A 19,367-nucleotide genomic window follows, 5' to 3' on the forward strand; every position below is an offset into this window, starting at 1 on the left:
TATGATAATTAACTCATATTCCAACAAGTCAAATTCTTCTGATTCGTCATTGACGATAAAAGTAAGAGCTGAAACGATTTGTCCACAATTATATGGCCAGATCAATTCTGTCAATCAATCAAATAATCAAAAGTAATTTTTCCCAATCAAAATAAGTGGACTTCCTGCTTTTCCTCTTCAAATGTGATAAACTGAATATTGACAAGAAGTCTGAAGGTGATGATTAGTTTGAGCAAAGTTGTGTTCACACACTCTCTCCCTGATGCTTATAGTATTTTTTGTATTTAATTTTGCTTCCTATTTTTATAGTTGCTTGGCAATAAAACCAGATTATATTTTTGAATAAGAAACAAGTGTACTACAATACAATAGCTGAGTGGTGTCATAATAAGTTAAAGTTAAGATAAGTAATACAAACAGTGAGATATCTGTGTATTTTATTTAGTATTTTATGTATTTACTACATCTCTACTTATCTTATCATATCCTATAAAATCAATTTTGTATACATATTCAACGAATTTAAATGTCCTGAAAATATATAATAGTTGTATACGTCATTCTTTAATTCATTGTCTGTTCATTCTTCACAACACAACAGTCGAAACATCCCTCTCAGCAGTAGGCTTATTTTGAAATGTGGAACCGGAAGTGTCTCATTTCCTCTCCTAATTTACATGTTGGGGAAAAAGCACCGTGGCTGAAAAAAAAAAAAAAAAAAAAAAGGAAAACTTTGGAGGAAAAATGGAAAAAGTTGGAGACGCGAAGTTTGCGCGTGCTGGTCTTGCGGGGAGATAAAGATCCGCAACGGGGGTTTGGACGTGCGGGGTTTTTCCTGCGTGGTTTTCTAACTGACGATGGTGTCGACGGAGCGAATAACTTGGATTCTCTCTCACTTCCATTGAAAGCAGATTCACTCATGGAGGAAGGAGCCCGTCGGGAGTCATGAGCGCAGGTTTGTGTTCCAGGAGATAAACCCCGCGGCTGGGCTCCGACCCGGCGACACAGTAAAGTGTATTAAAGTTTAACAAAGTTTGTGTGTGTGTGTGTGTCTGCAGAGGTGAAGTTGTAACGGTTGGTAGCGTCCACTCTGTTTTCAACGCAGCCGCAGTTAATTACAGTTTTCTCCTTTAATAACAGCTTTGCTCAAAGATGCAAAAGAAAGTTTCACGTTTCAGGGATTTTCAACAACAACAACAACACAAAAAACAATTCACCCTTATTATAACTCAGGATGAATAAAGAGTCTAAAACCAAACAAGTCCCTTTTCCGTTTGTTGTTGCAGCAGCTGGAGGAGGAGGTGAAATCCTTTGTCTGAAAACATCTGTCCTGATGTTCTTGCAGCAAAGTTTACACCTTATTTAAAACTGTGTATACTTTTTTAATTAAAAAGTCTCTTCACAATCAGGGTTTGTGTTGTTGTGTTTTTTTTATACGAGACACGAGTGGTTTTAAAACCTGGTGTCTATCCCACAAAACCGAATTCCCTTCGAAAATCAGCTAATTTAATATCTCCACTCATGCTCCTGGATGTATAAATAGTCGATGACATGTTTTATTAACTTCACGGCTGTTGTCAGCACGTGGTGATAGAATCGGCTCATTCACAAAAACTGAAACAAAAAGTAGGATTTAATAGTGGATTCATTCTTTCTGCTCAGCGCCGCCATCCCCGGTGAGTTTTCCTGTAGTTTTCAGGATGAGTTAGGATTGTACCACTTCTTAAAGGAGAACATGGCTAGTGAAATATCTATCCCGAATTGAGCAGTACCGTTTACTGATTGTTAAAATACTTATATGGCCTTCCCACCTTACAAGCAAATGTGTTAATAAGCGGAATGAATTTATAATTCAGCAATGTTTCCACCGAGTTTGGGGCGAGGCGGCATCTGCAAACGCTGAGAGAAGCATGGATCAGGGGGGAAGAGCGGTTTTCTGGTCGTTGGCCTTTTCGGAAACATCCGCTCGATGACTCCACTTCTCGTGGTGTGGGCCAGCCAAGAGTTTCAGCGGAAAATATGTCCCTCTGTGTTAATTCACAGCTTTTAAGTAGTGAAGAGACTCATTTCAGCTTTATTTACTGTAACTCCACTGAGATACTAACGTCTCACCTGGAGATATTCACATTTTAATTATAGTAAATATCCAGTAAATACGATTTAAACAGTTTTGACAGCTCAAACAGACTCTAAAGAGTAATTCCAAGTCCAAAATACAGAATTCTAATTTAAAAATGTGCCCGAAACATTGCTGTTAACATGAGGACATAACATAACAGCTCCCTGTCATATTGTTTGCTCTCATTGTTTTTTACAGTTTTTTTTAGAATGGAAGTAGAAAAATACCCAGCATACCAAGCTTGTCCAAGAACAGGAAGGAAGTCTCCAATTCAATTATCAATCTGACTTCAATAATCCAGTTTAACTTTGTGTTTGGCTGCAACAAGTGAGTCGTAGGCTGCAGAGTTATCGTTTAATGATGATGTGATGAATATAAGTAGAGTAGGAAATGTGTCAATGGCAAGATTTTGAGTGTAACTAAACTACAGTTAAGTCTGATCCGCTCTCTTCTTTTCCTCCGACCCTTAAAACCGACCTTGTGACCCCTGTCTTAACCACGGCGTGCAGCTGTCTATGCTTCTATTAGCGGAGGCGTGGATGATGGGTGTTTTATGTGCCGTATGATTCATGTTACAGGAAGTTTGAGTGAATAATGTTTGACTTGTCGGTGACTCTTCTCCCTCCTCTGTGCGTCCAGGTGTGAAGAAGCCTCCATTAGCTCCCAAACCCAAACTTCCTGCTACCGCCAAACCCTCTCCCCCGCCCATCGCCCCCAAACCGGGGATCCATGCGCAGCCTTGGGTTGTCTCCCAACCTTCCCCTGCCACGCTCAAGAGGGCTAAACCGGCTCTTGCCCCGAAGCCATGTATTCCCAAATCCACCACGGCCTCCTCCCCCCCTGTGTCACCCCCACCACCCAAACCCACCGGACCCCTTATCCTATCTCAGGAGCAGCAGGAAGCTTTAGACAATGGCCTCTCACTTCTCAACTCCAGAAATGGGATTTTATCAGAGTTGCGCAAACAGGACTCGGACTACATCATTCCCACCTGCTCCTGTGGGCACCAGGACTGCTCCCAGTGCCAGCGCCTGGAAAACGGAAGTGTAACCGAGATTGGGAGTGATTTGTTGCACAAAGAGCCGCTACAGAATGGGATAACTACAGAGAGCTTCACTGGGACGGGGCCGAAGGAGGGGGGAGTAGCTGCAGAGAAGGGTGAAGCTGGAGGGATTAGCAAAAAGCCCAGGGATAAACCTCAAAGACAGAGACACCTGGACAGGGAGCTGGCAAACAAAGAGGCACAGAGGACTGAGGAGCAGAAGGAGAACGATTCAGAGGCTGTAAAACATCAGGAAAGTGCAGAATCTGATGCATCAGCAGCAGATGTACAGACTGAGGAGTTAAACGGACATTTAACAGACTCCACGCCCGCCTGTGATGTTGCAGGCAGCATCATTGTTTTCTCGAGTGTCCCTCTCCATGAGATATCTACAGAATCCTTACAGGTGGAATACAATGAGCCAATCAGCAGGTTACACTCTGAACTGCAGGTCCCTGCTGCCCCTAGTAAGCCTCTTCCTGTCCCTCACCCTCGTAAACCTAGAAAGCCGACGCTGGTGAGGCAGGACGGTGTGGAGGTCAGTGCCCAGGACCCGGCGGCGGAGGAACAGACGCAGTGGAATGAGATACATGAGGCCGAGGAAAGACTGAGTTGGTCTCACAGTTCAGAGGGTCAGGAGCTCACACAGGACACGAGTGACGACTCTTTACCCCAAAGGGACACAGGTATGGGAGACATTGACCCGGACGCCCCTGTACCCCCTCTTCGACAGACCTCCCTCTCTCCTCGCCTCCATAGAACAGTCCACGCATCAGCCTTTCTCAACAAAAACACCTCGCACTCCTTAGTCCTGCTCTCACAACCTAACGCCATGAGCCACGGGAAAGAGGGCGAGGACCACCGGCTGGAGCAGGATGAAGAGGACGGGTACGGCGACTTTGCGCGGTACCCGATCACTCACAGCCTCCCCAAACAGATCAAACTGGGCTGCCACCCGCTTCTGGCCAATGCCCAGAAAGCCCTCTCTGCTGAAGATCAGCCCTTCCCGAGGGCGCCGCCAAGAAAACCTCAGCGCCACAGCATGCCAGCGTCCCATCCGCCCTGCTTCTGCCCCCCTGCACCTCCACATGCGAACACCCCTATGAGGGAGCTGCCCGCGCCCCCTCAGGAGAAAACAGCCTGGCGCTTCACCCGACCCTGCGTGACCTTCTTCAGCCGGCAGATGCCCACCAGGAGCAGCGTGCCTCCAAAGAGCCGAGCCCCAGGGCTGGGGGGCAAGCAGAGGGCGCAGTCCTTCTCCACAGCTGACCTGGCAACCCGGGCCAACTCTCAAAAAAGAAGCCTCTCCTTCCGGAAGCTGCTGGAGCTCCGGCTGTCGGTCAAGATGCTGCCAAAGCTGCTGGCAAAGTCAGGGCAGTCCCTGGACTGCACCAGCGTGGAGTCCCACCGGGGGGACAGGAGCCTGGAGCGGCCCAACAGCTGCATAGTGGAGTCTGAAAACTGTGGGGAAGATGAAGACGTGGAGTACGAGAACGTCCCTTTGTATGAGGAGATCCCCGAGTACATGAACCTGCCGTTTCACGGTGCGAGGCTGGGGTGGCCCAACGACCCCGACGCTGCGGATTCAGACATCTACGAAGTGCAGGATCCGTATCACCGATGCCTAGACCATGAATACGAGAGGTACAGTATTTACCTGAAAGTGTGTTTGGAACTAATGATTATTACAAGTTCAGCTCCTTTTCCACTGGTCAACACAAACCATTAACACCCACTGTGGATACAACCAGTGTCACTTTTCTCTTTAACATTGTGTGATAGGATGTCTTTCCACTTATTTGTTGATTTCTCAGAGATTGATTAATGGATCTAAATGGAAAAAACCATATCCCTTTTTGGGAGACATTTGAGCTTGTACAATTTGGTGCAGATCCAAATAATAATCTGGATTTTGTGACTTTACATGTGGTTTCATAAAGCGGCTGTTGGGCGGAGGTCTGAGCTCTCTTGAGACTCGTATCGTTTCTCTTTAAATCGTCCAATCAACAGATTCAACTACTAATCATTTCAACATTGTCTTTCATCGTCTTTCAAATGCAGCTCAACAGAAACAGGCGTCATAAGTAAAGATGATTTAGTATCCCAGATCCACTATCCCTGAGTATGACAGAGAAAACTCTTCCTGTTTAGAAAAAAGAGACTCTTCAGCACAAATTGAAGCGCTGGCTGTTTCTGTTTGTGCATGTGGGTAAAAATAACCTGGAAGTTGACGCAGGCCAATGTGTTATCACCCTGTTATCACATGTTGTTTCAGTGTGGGAACATTTGCGTGCTTGCGAGAGGTTGCACATGGTGGCCCGAGCAGTTTTGTGCTAGAGCGTGAAAGTCAGCCTTTGAGCCAGTGGCATTGAATTTGAACACAGCATTGATGTGCAGCAGGTCGGCCTGTTTTCCTGTGGGTTATTTTCAGTGGCCAGGGCAGGAAATGTCTGAGAATCGCAGAAACGCCACACAGCCTCTCTAGAACAGGGAAAATAAACCTCCAGCAAACCACCAGCCTCCACCTCTTCCTCCTCCTCCTCCTCCTCGTCCTGCCCGCCCCAGCTCTCTGTTTAGCCTTTTCTTAACCTCATCACACCAGCTCTGTCCTGGCGTCTCTGTGAGAGGATATGAAGTGTGAGCTTTGTTCCCGTCAGGACTGAATGATCAAAATTGTCTTTTTGCATCACACCATTGGAAAGGCAGAGTTTACACCTGGTTGTCAGTTAGAGGAGAGAAAAATATTTAAACAATGGTTAATTAGTAATGAGATAAAGACACAAGAGACTTTGTATGACACAGAATAAAACCAGGATATAACAGTTAAATATTTGTTTTGGGAAGATCAACAGTTAATACAAACACACGAATTTCTAATTCTGTGTATATATTTTTTCAATATTTTGACAAATGGATTGAAGAGTAGGTTCTCTACTGCAGCTAAAACAACAGCTGGATATAAACACAGACGGAACCTGTAATTAGTTTCATTAACAACTAATTTTTCTCTCAATTTTTTTAATTCATTGTTTTGGATATACTTTAAAAGGAAATACTGGAAAATGCTTCCTGTATTTCTCCAAAATGAAGGGTTACATCTTCGAATAGCTTGTTTTGTATTGACAAAAATAGAAATATGAAATTAAACGAAAACTACTACTCAAAGGTCCTGCACGTTAAAGGGACCAATATTTAAGAGATGTGAAATGTGCCACTTTATTTGGGATTTAGAATTCAAGGGAACCTACACTCTCGTTTATTTGTTTGTTGGCAGGATTACTGAAACACAACAGGACGGATCACCACAGAACGGTGTTGAAGGAGGTGGTGTGAGTCAGGGAAGAGCTCGTTAAGTTTTGATGTAGATCCCGACAAAGTGTTTTTATCTTTTTTATCAATTTCTCAGGGAATAACTCCTGGATCTTTATGAGCATGTGTAGGGGACTGATGTCTATGAGTGTGTAAATTGAAGTTTCCGGCCCTGGCAGAGGAACACTCTCTATTTAGAGACATTCTAGTTTGGTAAATATCAACAAGCAATTAATTGAATCCCAGAATCTGTGGTTCAATACTGGTTTTCTGTTAATAAGCATTAACTCAGCAGGGAGACGAGGGACACTGGCAGCGACTCAGCCATGTGGTCCCATTCAGGCCATTCAGATCTTATTGAGTCACTCTGTACTCGATGACAGGTCCAGACTGTTGTGATGAAGAGCTGTTCCCATGATAGACGGCATGGTTCCTGCCTCCTCTGTCGCTACTGGGGCACTACAAGTGACGAGGTCAGGCCCGTGTTAGGTGACGGTGTGAAATCAGCCGTTAAACCATTAAAATGTGCCCGCTTCTTAATTCTCTGTGGCGAGGAGGGTGTTTGTGTGTTGAGGAAAAGGGAGCGAGTGAATCTGTAGTGTTTCCCAGGCATCTTGAGCCTGTTAAGTTTATGTAAGTAGCCTCGGGCTGTAAACAAGTGGCGCTCTGTGCCGGACCCAGTGTGCTGGAATGCTCGACTATAGAGAAAGCGTACGGGAGGAAGAAGAAGTTCAGGAAATAAAAAAAAAGAAGAAGAAGAGTGAGTTTGCAATGGGTTTAAGAAACTGTCAAGAGGCATGAAAGAAAAACAGGGAAAGAGAAGAAAGTGCGTAATTGGATATGAGAGTGAAAGGAAACTGGAGAATTGTGGGAGTCTCACTTTCCCCGGTGTCTAATTTTTATTCTGAGCCATCACCCTCTTTGTAGAACAACTAAACAACAAGACGAGGGGGAGCGGGGACTCAGTCTCCGTCCTCTGAGCTCTCAGGACATCAGTCTTTACAATTAGAGAACTTAATTCTACAGAAAAGTCAATGAGATCTCGATCAAAACACCAGCGTCACACGCTCACGCATGTTGCTGCTTGTTCGAACCTGGCAACCGACACTGCTTGGGGGGTGCAGCGTGTTGTCTTGCTGCCAGAAGCAGCTCACAGCAGATGGGCATATCCGTCAAGCTTAAACATCAAAACAATTAGGACTGTTTGATAAAGGTGAAGTTGATATCACAATATCACTCAATATTTTGATAGTTACATAATGTCCCTAAGATTTCAAACAGTGGATAAAACCGGGGTTTCAACAGTATTTCACCCTAAATCGTTTTTCATTGGGACTGCAAGCAAGGATTCCTATATTTACTGATTTATTTTCTCAATCCATTAATAATTTATTTGGATTTGAATATAAGCAAATTTAAAAAAAGGGGTCGATCAGATATTCCCTAGTCTAAGATTTTGACCGATCATCAAACCAACAAGTAAACAATTGGAGCCAGAGATTTTCTACTTATCAAGGATGTTATGTTTTCACCTCTGTCAATCTTCTCAGCTGGTCTCTCCATTGAAATGCTTCCTTTTCTTCAAGATGTTCATTCAGTGTAATCAGTGCTTACCATTATATAATATCTCTGATATGACTCAGACACATATTGTGTTTAATTCCCCCCCCGTGTTGCACAAATCTGCACGTGACACATTCAGTGATCTTTATTTATCCAGGGAGGGTTTTTTCTGAACACACACAAACAAACACACACTCCTCTCCAGCCCCTACTTCTCATTCACACATTTCATTCGTCTCCAGTTGTTGTGCTGAATGTGCACTCTGTTGTGTTTTCTTGGCGGGCAGCGGCTGGCTGAGTCAGGACGTCCACTCGGAGGAGGACGAGGACGAGATCCACAGTTCAGACGAAGAGGACAACAGCTCCAACTCCAGCAAGGAGCATTTGGACGAGGCCGACAGACAGGTAATCAGCTCCCGCTGTAATGTGAGGGGGACTGTAAAGAAATAAAGTGATGTGACTGACACTGCACTTCCTTGGGCCCTTAACAATACAAATGCCAATTGTGAAACCCTTAAGATGAAGAGTGGGGAAAGCCCAGCCAAGGGGGGCGGGTCGGAACCGAACCTGCAGCCACCGAAGGGCGACTCAGGCCTTTTTTCAAACATGATGTCAGCCGAATAAACCGCCACCGCCACCAGAAATCACAAATGGACGACTCGTATCACAGCCGGGGGACAAAAGTGTCACTGCAGGAGATAGTGGGCACACGTGCTGCCAAGTGTTGCAGGTCACAGCTTTCAAGAAGTGTGTCTGTGTGCGTGCTTGTGTGTGTTTAGCGAGGGGGGGTGCTGAGCAAACACAGGAGGGTTACAGGTTCAGGAATAGCTCCCTCAATAACTGAAAAAGTTTTTGCTTCGTCCTGTGTGACCTTCTGCATGATACCATCTCTCAAAGCTCCAGGGCGTCACAAACCCAGGCTCCGATAGGACCAGGAGGACGTCTCAGTCAAGTGGGGGCCAAGGCCGCCGGCCAAATTAAGTCATTGAGAGGCCGCCCCATTACCATTCAACAACACGCCATCAGAGAGGAGAGGGGCAGAGAGAGAGAGAGAGGGGGGTGAAGGGAAGATTCCTGCTCCACTTTTAGGGCTGAGCTGTTGTTTGTGAGGCTGTGAAATGCTTTTAATCGCTGTAGCAGGATCCAGTGATCATGGTGGTCTGCAGTGAACCTGTGAGTGAATCAGCTTTTGTAAAGGTTAGTCGCTGCTTTGCGTTAGTTTGACTGCTTGTGCGTTTCTGCTCTTTCAGCAGGAGGACGAGATGAAGAGGAAGAAGGTGGTGCACATCGCCCAGGAGATCATGAGCTCGGAGAAAGTGTGAGTGGTTTGTTAATGAAGCAGGAGCTCCCAACAACAAGTAGAATCTGTGATAATAATAGAAAAAGCAAAATCTTCTACATCTTCTAATCATCTTCAGCATCTTCTATGTTTGTGCTTCCTCTTTTGCATCCTGAGATGTTTGGATTTCCTTTTTTAGAAACATCAACACGTTCACTCGCTCGCTGTTGATCCTCAAGATATTCTCCTGCTGGCAGCTGACTCAGACATTATCTCTGTCACATACAGCCCCTCTGGAGAATATCAGGAGATTATCAGGAGTTCTGTGCACGTCTGAAAGCAGCTTCACTCATGTATTTCTGCTCTCTCTTCAGATTTGTGGACGTCCTGAAGCTTCTACACATCGTAAGTGTCCTATTTGTTATAAAAATGTTTTCATTAGTGCTATTTTTGCAGCTCTGAACAAAAGAGAGCCAAACATAACAGGTCGTACTGCACGTTTGGTTCCCCACACCAACACTGTGATTGTTTTGAATCGTGATCTGAACCTTTTTCCTCGAGGATGGACGGGAGCTAATGAGCTCCTGGCTGTCTGAAGTGTCTGTATAGTTGAATAATGCAGTTATTCCACGGCTGAGGCTTTTAAAGTTGCTGTGCTGCAGGGTTTTTGTCTCCCCGGGGGGGGGGGGGCAGTGGGCAGGTGGAGCTGCAGAAAAGAGGAGGTGGTGCTTTGATCAGTCCTCGTCAGGGGAAGCGCTGTCAGGCCGGTGTGTGTTTTCATGCAGGAATAAGAGAGTTGAGAAACCGAAGCTGAGTTCTGGTTTGGCTCTGTCGAGGTTTAGCTGTGTAGTGGAAGTTCAGAAGCCAAGTTTTTCTAGACCTTTTCAGATTAAAAGACCCAAGAGGACATGAACAATTACTCTCAGTTCTTTGTTGGAGGGTGTTCCTGCATCTTAGCTGAGACTCAAACGTTTTTCTAATGGATGATATAGCTGTAACTCAATTAATTCATCTTATGATTATTTTATTTACTTTTGTATATAAAACATCAGGATTTCAACCTGCTGGACAGGACTACTGTCCCATTTTAGAAGCTGGAACCAGTTTATTTTGTAGGTTTAACTTCTGACCCAAAAGGCTGCACGTTTGTTTATGTGCATGTGTCGAGGACAGACTCTGTTCAAGGTCTGTCCTGAGGGGGGGATCTCAGCTGAGAGGGTTCAGTCCTCCCTGAGGGGGTCGGGGGTCGAGGGTCCACCTGTCTGACCGCCTCAGACAGGATGTTAGTGAATCACCGCAGGATTAGTAGAAAACGTTGTTCTGTGGAGGACGGGGGGGGGGGGGGGGGGGTGTGAGGCGCAGAGCTCTGTCCAAGAAAAGAGGTCAGATCACATTCTTCTGTGTCCGCTGACGGCCCGGCCGAGCAGCAGCTGCTTCCTCAGGCCACAGAGACGACACACAGACACACACATGCCTCAGATAATCCCCCGGTTGTGTGTGCACAGTATGTGTTATATATATATATATATGCATGTGTGTGTGCAGGTGGGTGCGTGGGCTGGCAAATATGTGTTTGGTGTGGTGCGTTTGAAATGTTTTTGTTTCATTTGAAGTTGCTGTTCTTGCCATACTTTCATGTGGGCACTTCTACTACCACACTCAAATATGTGTTTCAGTTATATTTGTCCTTGTTTCTTGTGTTGTTTGAGGTCGGTTGTGTATCTTTTTATCCCCAGCTGTGAATATGAGTTTGTGGGAAATTGCACAAGCTGCAGGAAGAAGATAATTGCTGATTAGATTGTCTTGTTTATTTATTAACTCGAGTATCACTCAATGTTACTTGTGTTTTGGGTTCTTTCTTGGCCCAAGTTTCATTTTCAGGAGCTTCTGCAAAATCCTGGTGACAAATAAATGAACTGCATTGAAAAACAAACTCATTTGCAGATGTAATAAAGATAAACAGGGTTTGTTGGAAAAATCAATAAACATGATATGACCTGGATATGGATCTGATGCTCAGTGAGACCTGTCACTCGTCATGTGTCTTTTACTGCTGAATGGTCCCTGCTCGTTAGTCAATGTCACAACATAGTGTGTGTGCGTGCGTGTGGTTGTGTGTCTGGTTGTGCGTGTGTATGTACGTGGGTGGATGTTAACCAGGACACTGCAGGATCCTGCGTGGCCTCCCTGCTTCCTTCCAGGTGGATGTATGTGTTGGCACGCTGGACAAAGTCAAGAGTGCTGACTCAGCCGTTGTGTGTGTCTGTGTCTGTGTATGTGTGTGTGTGTGCGTGTGTGATGAAGTACGTGCAGAGTTTAGTTGGGGAGGAGGGGTCAGTTAATGAGGTGTTAACCAGGTGTTCCTGCTAAAGCTGCCATACAGTATGTTGTCATGTGTCACCCCGCCCTGTACAGTTCTGTGTGTGTGTGTGTGTTTGTCTCTGTGTGTGTAACTGAACAGCTGTGTGTGTGTCTTCAGGACTTTCGGGATGCTGTGGCCAAGGCGACGCGTCAGAACGGGAAGCCGGTGGTGGACGAGCGGATCCTCAACCAGATCCTGTACTACCTTCCACAACTGTACCAGCTCAACAGAGACCTGCAGAGAGAGCTGGAGGAGAGGGTGGCACACTGGTACACACACACACACACACACACACACACACACACACACACACACACACACACACAGACACACACACACACTCACACTCATTTTTATTTTAAAGTTTGGCTTCCACATTCATTTCCAACAACTTTATTGCTGAAATGTGGGACGAAGTTGAGAATGAGGTCGTTACAGGAAGCAGTTCACACACAGTCATAAACAGACTAACATCATCGTGTTATTTAAACCACGTCTAATGCAGAAAAATAAACATAAATGCTGAAGTTATAATCCAGAATGATCCAAAGTTGGATAATAAACAATGCCTTTTCTTTTCCATTCCATAATTACTGGTCAAAATACAAACACACTTCATTTTCTCCAGACTTTTGCAATTAAATTAGTCAAAACTTAAAAATAAGGTTGTTGGGTTGTAAAATTATAGATTTTTTGCTCTGTATTGATTTCACAGCTTTTCAGTATTCAGTTCTAGGGCATAATAAAAAAGGTTAGGGTGAGATATCCTGACCTTCACAGTCTGGGTTATATTTCTAAAGTTACGAGAGCTTCCCTCCAGAGCCTCAGACGACAATATATACAAACCCCACGGGGGGGGGGGGGGGGGGGACTGTAAAGCTCCATATTTGGCCTGACGTCCTCTATAAGACGAGCAAATTCATGGAATGCAAAGACCGTTGAACTTAAAACAGCCCAGACATTTTAAATATACACTCAAGGAATTCTTCAATCTTGCAGTGGTGTGTAGGGACTGAAAGATATAACCTATGAAATATAACTTGTTTTATAGTTTGTTGTCTTAAAGTCCCTTGTGATGCATTGTGCCTTTTGAAATAAACCTGACGATAAGATAACTTGAGCTGTTCCACTGACCTGTTCACGTCCGTCCGGTCACAGGAGCGATCACCAGCGCCTGTCGGACATCTTCGTCCAGAAGGGTCCGTACCTGAAGATGTACTCCACCTACATCCGTCAGTTCGACAACAACGTGGCGCTGCTGGACGAGCAGTGCAGGAAGAACCCAGCATTTGCCTCCGTCGTCCGAGAGTTCGAGGTAGAGACAGGATTGTTTTTTTAACTTTACAGTTTGTGTAGATGGGTTTCTTCGTTTTATTTGGTATGTGCGCCTGCAGCCAACAGTTATTTACACATTGTATTTCCCTATCTATGATAAAATGTCAGCATTTGTATCTAAATCTACATTTATTGAGTCAAATTGACTGTTTGTGGTTCTCTGCCAAACGTCTAATCACTTAATAGACCAATCACTTCCAACCAGGAGATGGTTTATGTTACATAATGTGTTAAATTAAGTTTCAGAGGATTTTAAACCTCCACCTTCACAACAGATGTTTAAAGATCCTGTGGTGAAATCTTCTTCAGTCGTCTCCATCAAGTCCCATCATCCCCAGTGCTTGTTTTAAAACTTCACCCAACGTCTCTCTGTGTGTGTTTGTGTAGGATTTTAAAGCAGTGTGCGAAAACAAGTGTGTTGTGTGTTTTGTCTCAGACGAGTCCGAGATGTGCCAGCCTGGCTCTGAAACACTACCTGCTGAAACCAGTGCAGAGGATCCCTCAGTACCAGTTGCTGCTCACTGGTACGTAAACACTGGAGCTCACACGTTGCATCTTCTGCTCCTCAAATCTCTGAAGGTCGACGGTTTATTGGATCATGACCTTTTATTGGCAGCATGTGACTAAAACTTGGACCAAGGTCGGAGGCTCTTTCTGTTTGCTTTCACTCCTGTTCTCATGCTCTACTGACACCTGGTGGAGAGTCGCATTAAGAGATCCATGTGACATACCATGGATTGCATAGTTTATAACTCCTCGTTAGTATAGTGGATAGTATCCCCGCCTGTCACGCGGGAGACCGGGGTTCAATTCCCCGACGGGGAGGAAAAATATTATTGCATTTCGTTGTATAAGTACTTGTACTGTGCAATGACAATAAGGTTAAATCTAATCCAATCATTTAACAATAGTTAGAAGGAAAGAGACTGGACACTAACAATCAGGATTCTTTTATTTTTTGTTGTTGCTTCCCGGAAATATGTCTTTTAAAAAGTCTTCTCTGTTTTCCAGATTATCTGAAGAACCTCCCAGAGGACTCGGAGGATTATAAAGACACACAAGGTCAGAATCAAGATAAAACTCTTAACCTTGTTTGATCCGGACTTTTCAGTTTAGTCCAAACCAAAGTAACGGGTGTGAATCACAGGAAATTAAAACAGCCTTAACAAGAGAGAAGAAGAAAAAGAAGTGGAAGCTTCAGTTTTCATCTCCGCAAATATAATATTTGAAGGACGAGGACGTTAATTTCACTCCCAACTCAAGTCTTTTATTTCTGCTGTCCACACAGCTGCCCTCAGCATCGTGAAGGAAGTGGCCAACCACGCTAATGACATCATGAAACAAGGGGTGAGACGGATCCCATGTGACGCATTGACGTTTTACAGCGACGCTCGAACTCAGCCTCATGTTTGTGTTGTGTTGTGTTGTTTTTCTCAGGATAACTTCCAGAAGCTGATGCAGATCCAGTACAGTCTCAACGGTCACCACGAGATCGTCCAGCCAGGCAGGGTGAGGCACAAGGAATCGCACCGACACCAACGTCCACGAGTTTGTCACCAGTGTGAAAAGACTCACAAATACCAGCGTTACTCATTTTTAAATGACTTTCCTTAGTCTTGGTTGTGATTTATTTATTTTCCACTTTCATAAACGTCATGTTTTCTAGATGCAGCCGACTGAAATGAAACATGTGTGTCTTTGCAGGTGTTCCTGAAGGAGGGCACGCTCATGAAACTCTCCAGGAAAGTCATGCAGCCGCGGATGTTCTTTCTGGTGAGTAAATAAGTCGCCTGGAAATTGATCTGTGACCTCATGCTGCTTTTTTACATTATTGTATTTCCTTTTAATCCACGAGGGTGTGTGTGTTTCTTTGTTTGTTTCAGTTTAATGACGCACTCATGTACACCACTCCGGTCCAGTCTGCCCAGTATAAACTCAACAGTGTCCTCTCTCTAGCTGGGATGAAGGTTAGAGACACTCACATTGTTTGTTCTTTGTATTGCTTTCCTGTAAGTGTGGCAATGTTTTCCTTCATGTGAACAGTTTTTTATTCAATCATAATGTTTCAAATCCATTTGTTGATTTATTTCCTATATAAAATGCCATATTTTATTATTTTATATTAACCAGTTACAAATGTAATTCCTGCCGCGTTCTCCAGGTGAGCAAGCCGAGCCAGGAGGCGTATCAGAACGAGCTGAACATTGAAAGCGTGGAGCGCTCTTTCATCCTGTCTGCCGGGTCAGCACCTGACGCTTGCGTTTTTATATCCTACATTTTGAGCTTTGAACATTTCTAAATAGTTTTGTTTGGTGCAGCCGAAGGTTCTGATGTATTTTGTGTCTTTGCAGCTCGGCCACAGAGAGAGACGAGTGGCTGGAGGCCATCGCCAAGGCCATCGACGACTACACGAAGAAGAAAATAACCTTCACATCGAGTCGCAGTCAGGAGGAGGTAACACAAAAATCATTGCAGGAGTTCGTTAAGTCTTTTCAGAAGTTGTTTTTACCCTGTTTGCATCCTCACTGACCGTCTGTCTCTAGTATCAGGCTGAGGGGGTTCTTGACAGCGGGGCCCCGTTAGGCTCAAAGGCTCCGATCTGGATCCCGGACCTGAGGGCCACCATGTGCATGATGTGTACCTGCGAGTTCACCCTCACCTGGAGGAGGCATCACTGTCGCGCCTGTGGAAAGGTCAGAACCACTGAGACCCCCCGCTGCTCTGACACAACATTATTCACTCGACCTTTCTCTCACTGCAGATGTGTGTGTGTCTGTGTGTGTGACAGGTTGTGTGTCAGGCGTGCTCTGCTAATAAGTACTACCTGGAGTACTTGAAGAACCAGCCGGCACGAGTGTGTGATCACTGCTTCGCTAAGCTACAGGAGAATAGTGAGTAAACAACTTCTCCTACAGATCGTTCAGCCCTTATTTCATTTTGAAATTTGAACATAATACAGATTATTTACTTGTGATAAAACCATATTGACCTTTTCTATTTGCTGAATTTGTCCAGGTGACCGTTGCGCCTCAACGTCCGTGTCTCCCATCAAATCTGGAGCTTTTTCCTTCACTAGAAAACAGAAAAAGATTCCAGCTGCACTAAAAGAGGTGAGGAATTAAAAAAGCATGAGCTACATTCCCTGAAAACTGTATTTTGTTTTCACGGTTTAGAAATGTATTTCACCCACGTGGATTTTTCCAGGTTTCCGCGAACACGGAGAACTCGTCCATGAGCGGCTACTTGAACCGGTCGAAAGGCAACAAGAAGCAGTGGAAGAGGCTTTGGTTCGTCATTAAGAACAAAGTCCTGTACACCTACGCTGCCAGTGAGGTACTCAAACTGTTTATGTGGCTCCTTCTGTAAACACAGTGTGTGTTTTTTCTGCCTGTTTGTTTGAGCGTCTGTTTCTCTCTCTGAAGGATGTAGCGGCGCTGGAGAGTCAGCCTCTGCTGGGCTTCTTCCTGCGGGAGGAGAAGAACGGGCCGGCTCAGAAGCTGCAGTTCAAACTGTATCACAAGAACACGCTGTTTAACATCTTTAAGGCCGACGACATCCCCACTGCACAGAGGTAACCGACTCAAACCTGTGTTCACCGGGATAACCGCTAATTCAGTTTAGTCGTATTACAAATCCAACATGAGGACAGCTCCACTCACACAGGTTTAATAAAGAAAAGAAACAGAAATATAGGAACTGGAGGTGTGAAGATATTAATGTCATCACTCCAGAGATCTGGGCTTAAAAATGGGAGGCGACTGATTTGCTCCAAATCCCTCAAGCAGGTTTCCTCTTCATACCAGAACCGCTCAGACCCTCAGGACGTTTAAATCATTGATCAAGACCCATTTATTCTGTTTTATATATATATATTCTTTTATTTTCATATTTTAAAGGGTTTAAAGTTGGGATAAAGTGGAGTATGTGTGCATCATGTTCAGGTTTCTATGTTTTTTTTTCTAGTAGGAGTTCATTTTCTGTTTTTCTTTCTGTCCTCAGATGGATCGAGGCCTTCCAGGAGGCGATGATTCTCGAGCAGTAATCTTATTTTTGTTTTAGCAGTGAAGTCACATCTCAGCTACGGAGCTAGTTGATCGTTAACTTTCGACCCCCCCTCCCCCCGATCGATGTCGTGTCAGGGGTCACCAGCTCAGGAAGGACTCCGGACAGACTGTTTAGATTAAACAGAGACACACACAGCCTGTGTGGAGCTCTGCCTGCGTTCCCCCTCAAAGAGCTGGATTCTGTTTCTCTAAACATCTCTTTCTACCGACAGCAGCTGCTGTGGCTCAGCGCCGCCGGCTGAGGTCGGAGTTAATCGTGAGTTACAGCCGCGGGTCAGAGGTCAAGTGCAGAAGCATGTGTGTGGAAGTGACACCAAACAGTTGTCGGGGCCGTTTTTAAAGCCCCTCGGAAGTCTGAAGTCTCGGGAGGATTTTTTAAATGCAAATGGATGAAGGAATCATTTTAGTCTGGAGCTAAATATATGAAATGTTGGCTTCATTCAAGCACTTGTTAAAAACCCCGGGTTCCGTTGTTTAAGCAAAATCTTTCCGACAAACTCTTCAAAATAAGATGTTTGATCTGAATCACGGACGTAAAGTATCTGATTTCCTGTAAAAGGTGAGATTTTACTGTGAAAATCAGGCTTGAAGTTGAATTTCTTGTCTTTCGTTGAATCTCTCTGGTTCAGAGATTTTACTCTTTTTTTTTTTTTGAGTTTAAAAACAATCATTTAAATCATTGGATAAAAAAAACACATCCTGGACAAAACTGGAAAAATCATGAATAATGTAGATATTTTTCATACAGTTGAAATGTATTTTTGCTTGTTTCGCCACATTAAAACAGTTTAATGGGTAAAACTGTTTATATGGAAATAGAGGAGCAACATTGACCTTTTTTATATTGAAGCCGAGAGCTAATATTTATAAAACAGGAAGATTTATTGTTGGTAAAGCACAGGCTGCCGCTTATTTAGGGAGTCAGGGTTTAATATGAAATATGTTTCAATCAAACACCATTGTTTTTATTTTTCTAGATTGAAAAGAGAAGTGCTGGAAGAGAGTGGGCCTTTTTTATACTGTGGAAACTGTGCATGAAATATATTTCTAAGGAAATGCTGAAAAGAACGAAAACATTCAGAATTTGTAATACTTGTGTTCACAGATTTTGTGCCTTTTTATATCTCGTGTTGTGAGATAAATTGCAAGTACACAGGAGCTCTGTTTAAAATTGTAGGTTTACAGGTATAAATGTAAGAATCAGTTTCACGTGTTTACTCCAATGTAGCCAGGGTACAGGTTGCACTGCATCATGGGAAGTTAGTTGATGCCACAGTTAAATAGGACACAGGTTTATTTAACCGTGGAAACAACTAGTTTGCGATGACGGACCAGTTTAACCTGGTAACCGAACAAGTAAAACTACAAACCTCTAGTACCTTCTCTAAAATTTTCTAAGAGTTTTTTTGAAGAAAGTCATATCTTGATGCTCGTGTTCAGACTTCGTGGCTTATATCTCCTATTTTGAAATAAGCTACATTAATATAGGTGCTAAACAAAGGTTGAAATGTAGGAGTCCTGCTCATGTAACCACTCCCTTTGTAGCTTGGGTGCTTGAGGTTTGAATTCATTAACAAAAAGTAATGTTTCAGGTTTTCATTGGTTCAGTTTCCAGGTTGCACTTTGTGGGCAAATTAGTTGATTCCACATAATATAAATAAACTCACTTCCTCCTTTTTTTATTGAAGAAATGAAAATGGTTAATTCTGTCGTTAGAGCTTTTTGGTTGTTGTTGGTCGTTTATTCCATTTGTGCCTTTTTCTGATTTGGATTAGTGAAAATCTAAATCATGTGCTTCTCCATGATTGTACAGTGACATTTGTAAACATCCACTCTGGCTGAGTAAGAGTTTCCTATAAACAATGTTTCTAAAACTGTCAGGCAACAGTTTTTAATAAATACAAAAAAAGAATAAATATATATATAAATAAATCCTGTCCTTGTTGTTTTCATTTCCTGTTTTGTTATTCTAAAAAAAAAAAGAAAGATGGCGAGCTGAGGCCCAGAATCACAAAACTACTGTCACCACTTAATTACAGGGTGCAGACAGATGTGTGGGAGGCAGGAGGTCGGAGGCATCTGTGTGTGTCGGGTCCGGGTGGAGTGTGGGTCGCTCTCTGCGAGGTGAAAATTCAATTTAAAACAAATGAGTCATGATTCACACAAAGCTCTGAATTTTACTGTAGCTTCATGATTTAAATTCCCTCAGCAGGAACACTGGACTGTGTTTGAGTTCAGGGGCAGTGGAGAGAGGAAGGTTTGCACTCTGAGAAACTCTAGTGTTAAAGATGTAG

General features: G+C 44.0%; 1 protein-coding gene and 1 non-coding gene across 2 annotated transcripts; both read left to right on the forward strand.

The window, feature by feature from the left end:
* The first annotated feature begins 676 nt into the window (after positions 1-676).
* Positions 677-19,005, forward strand: LOC133948734 (FYVE, RhoGEF and PH domain-containing protein 6-like). Its single transcript, XM_062382700.1, has 21 exons — positions 677-955; positions 2,759-4,805; positions 8,321-8,438; positions 9,284-9,351; positions 9,687-9,717; positions 11,792-11,943; positions 12,833-12,989; positions 13,446-13,533; positions 14,021-14,071; positions 14,298-14,356; positions 14,447-14,518; positions 14,714-14,782; positions 14,893-14,976; positions 15,171-15,250; positions 15,361-15,463; positions 15,553-15,702; positions 15,798-15,900; positions 16,025-16,119; positions 16,214-16,342; positions 16,432-16,580; positions 17,009-19,005. Exons 1-21 carry the CDS (start codon positions 946-948, stop codon positions 17,049-17,051), a joined length of 3,858 nt encoding a protein of 1,285 aa, XP_062238684.1. The 5' UTR covers positions 677-945; the 3' UTR covers positions 17,052-19,005.
* On the forward strand, positions 13,763-13,834 carry trnad-guc (transfer RNA aspartic acid (anticodon GUC)). The gene has a single exon. It is a non-coding gene; the product is annotated as a tRNA-Asp (tRNA).
* Positions 19,006-19,367: the final 362 nt, after the last annotated feature.

The sequence above is a fragment of the Platichthys flesus genome, chromosome 23, assembly GCF_949316205.1.
Source record: "Platichthys flesus chromosome 23, fPlaFle2.1, whole genome shotgun sequence".
Classification (NCBI taxonomy): Eukaryota; Metazoa; Chordata; class Actinopteri; order Pleuronectiformes; family Pleuronectidae; genus Platichthys; species Platichthys flesus.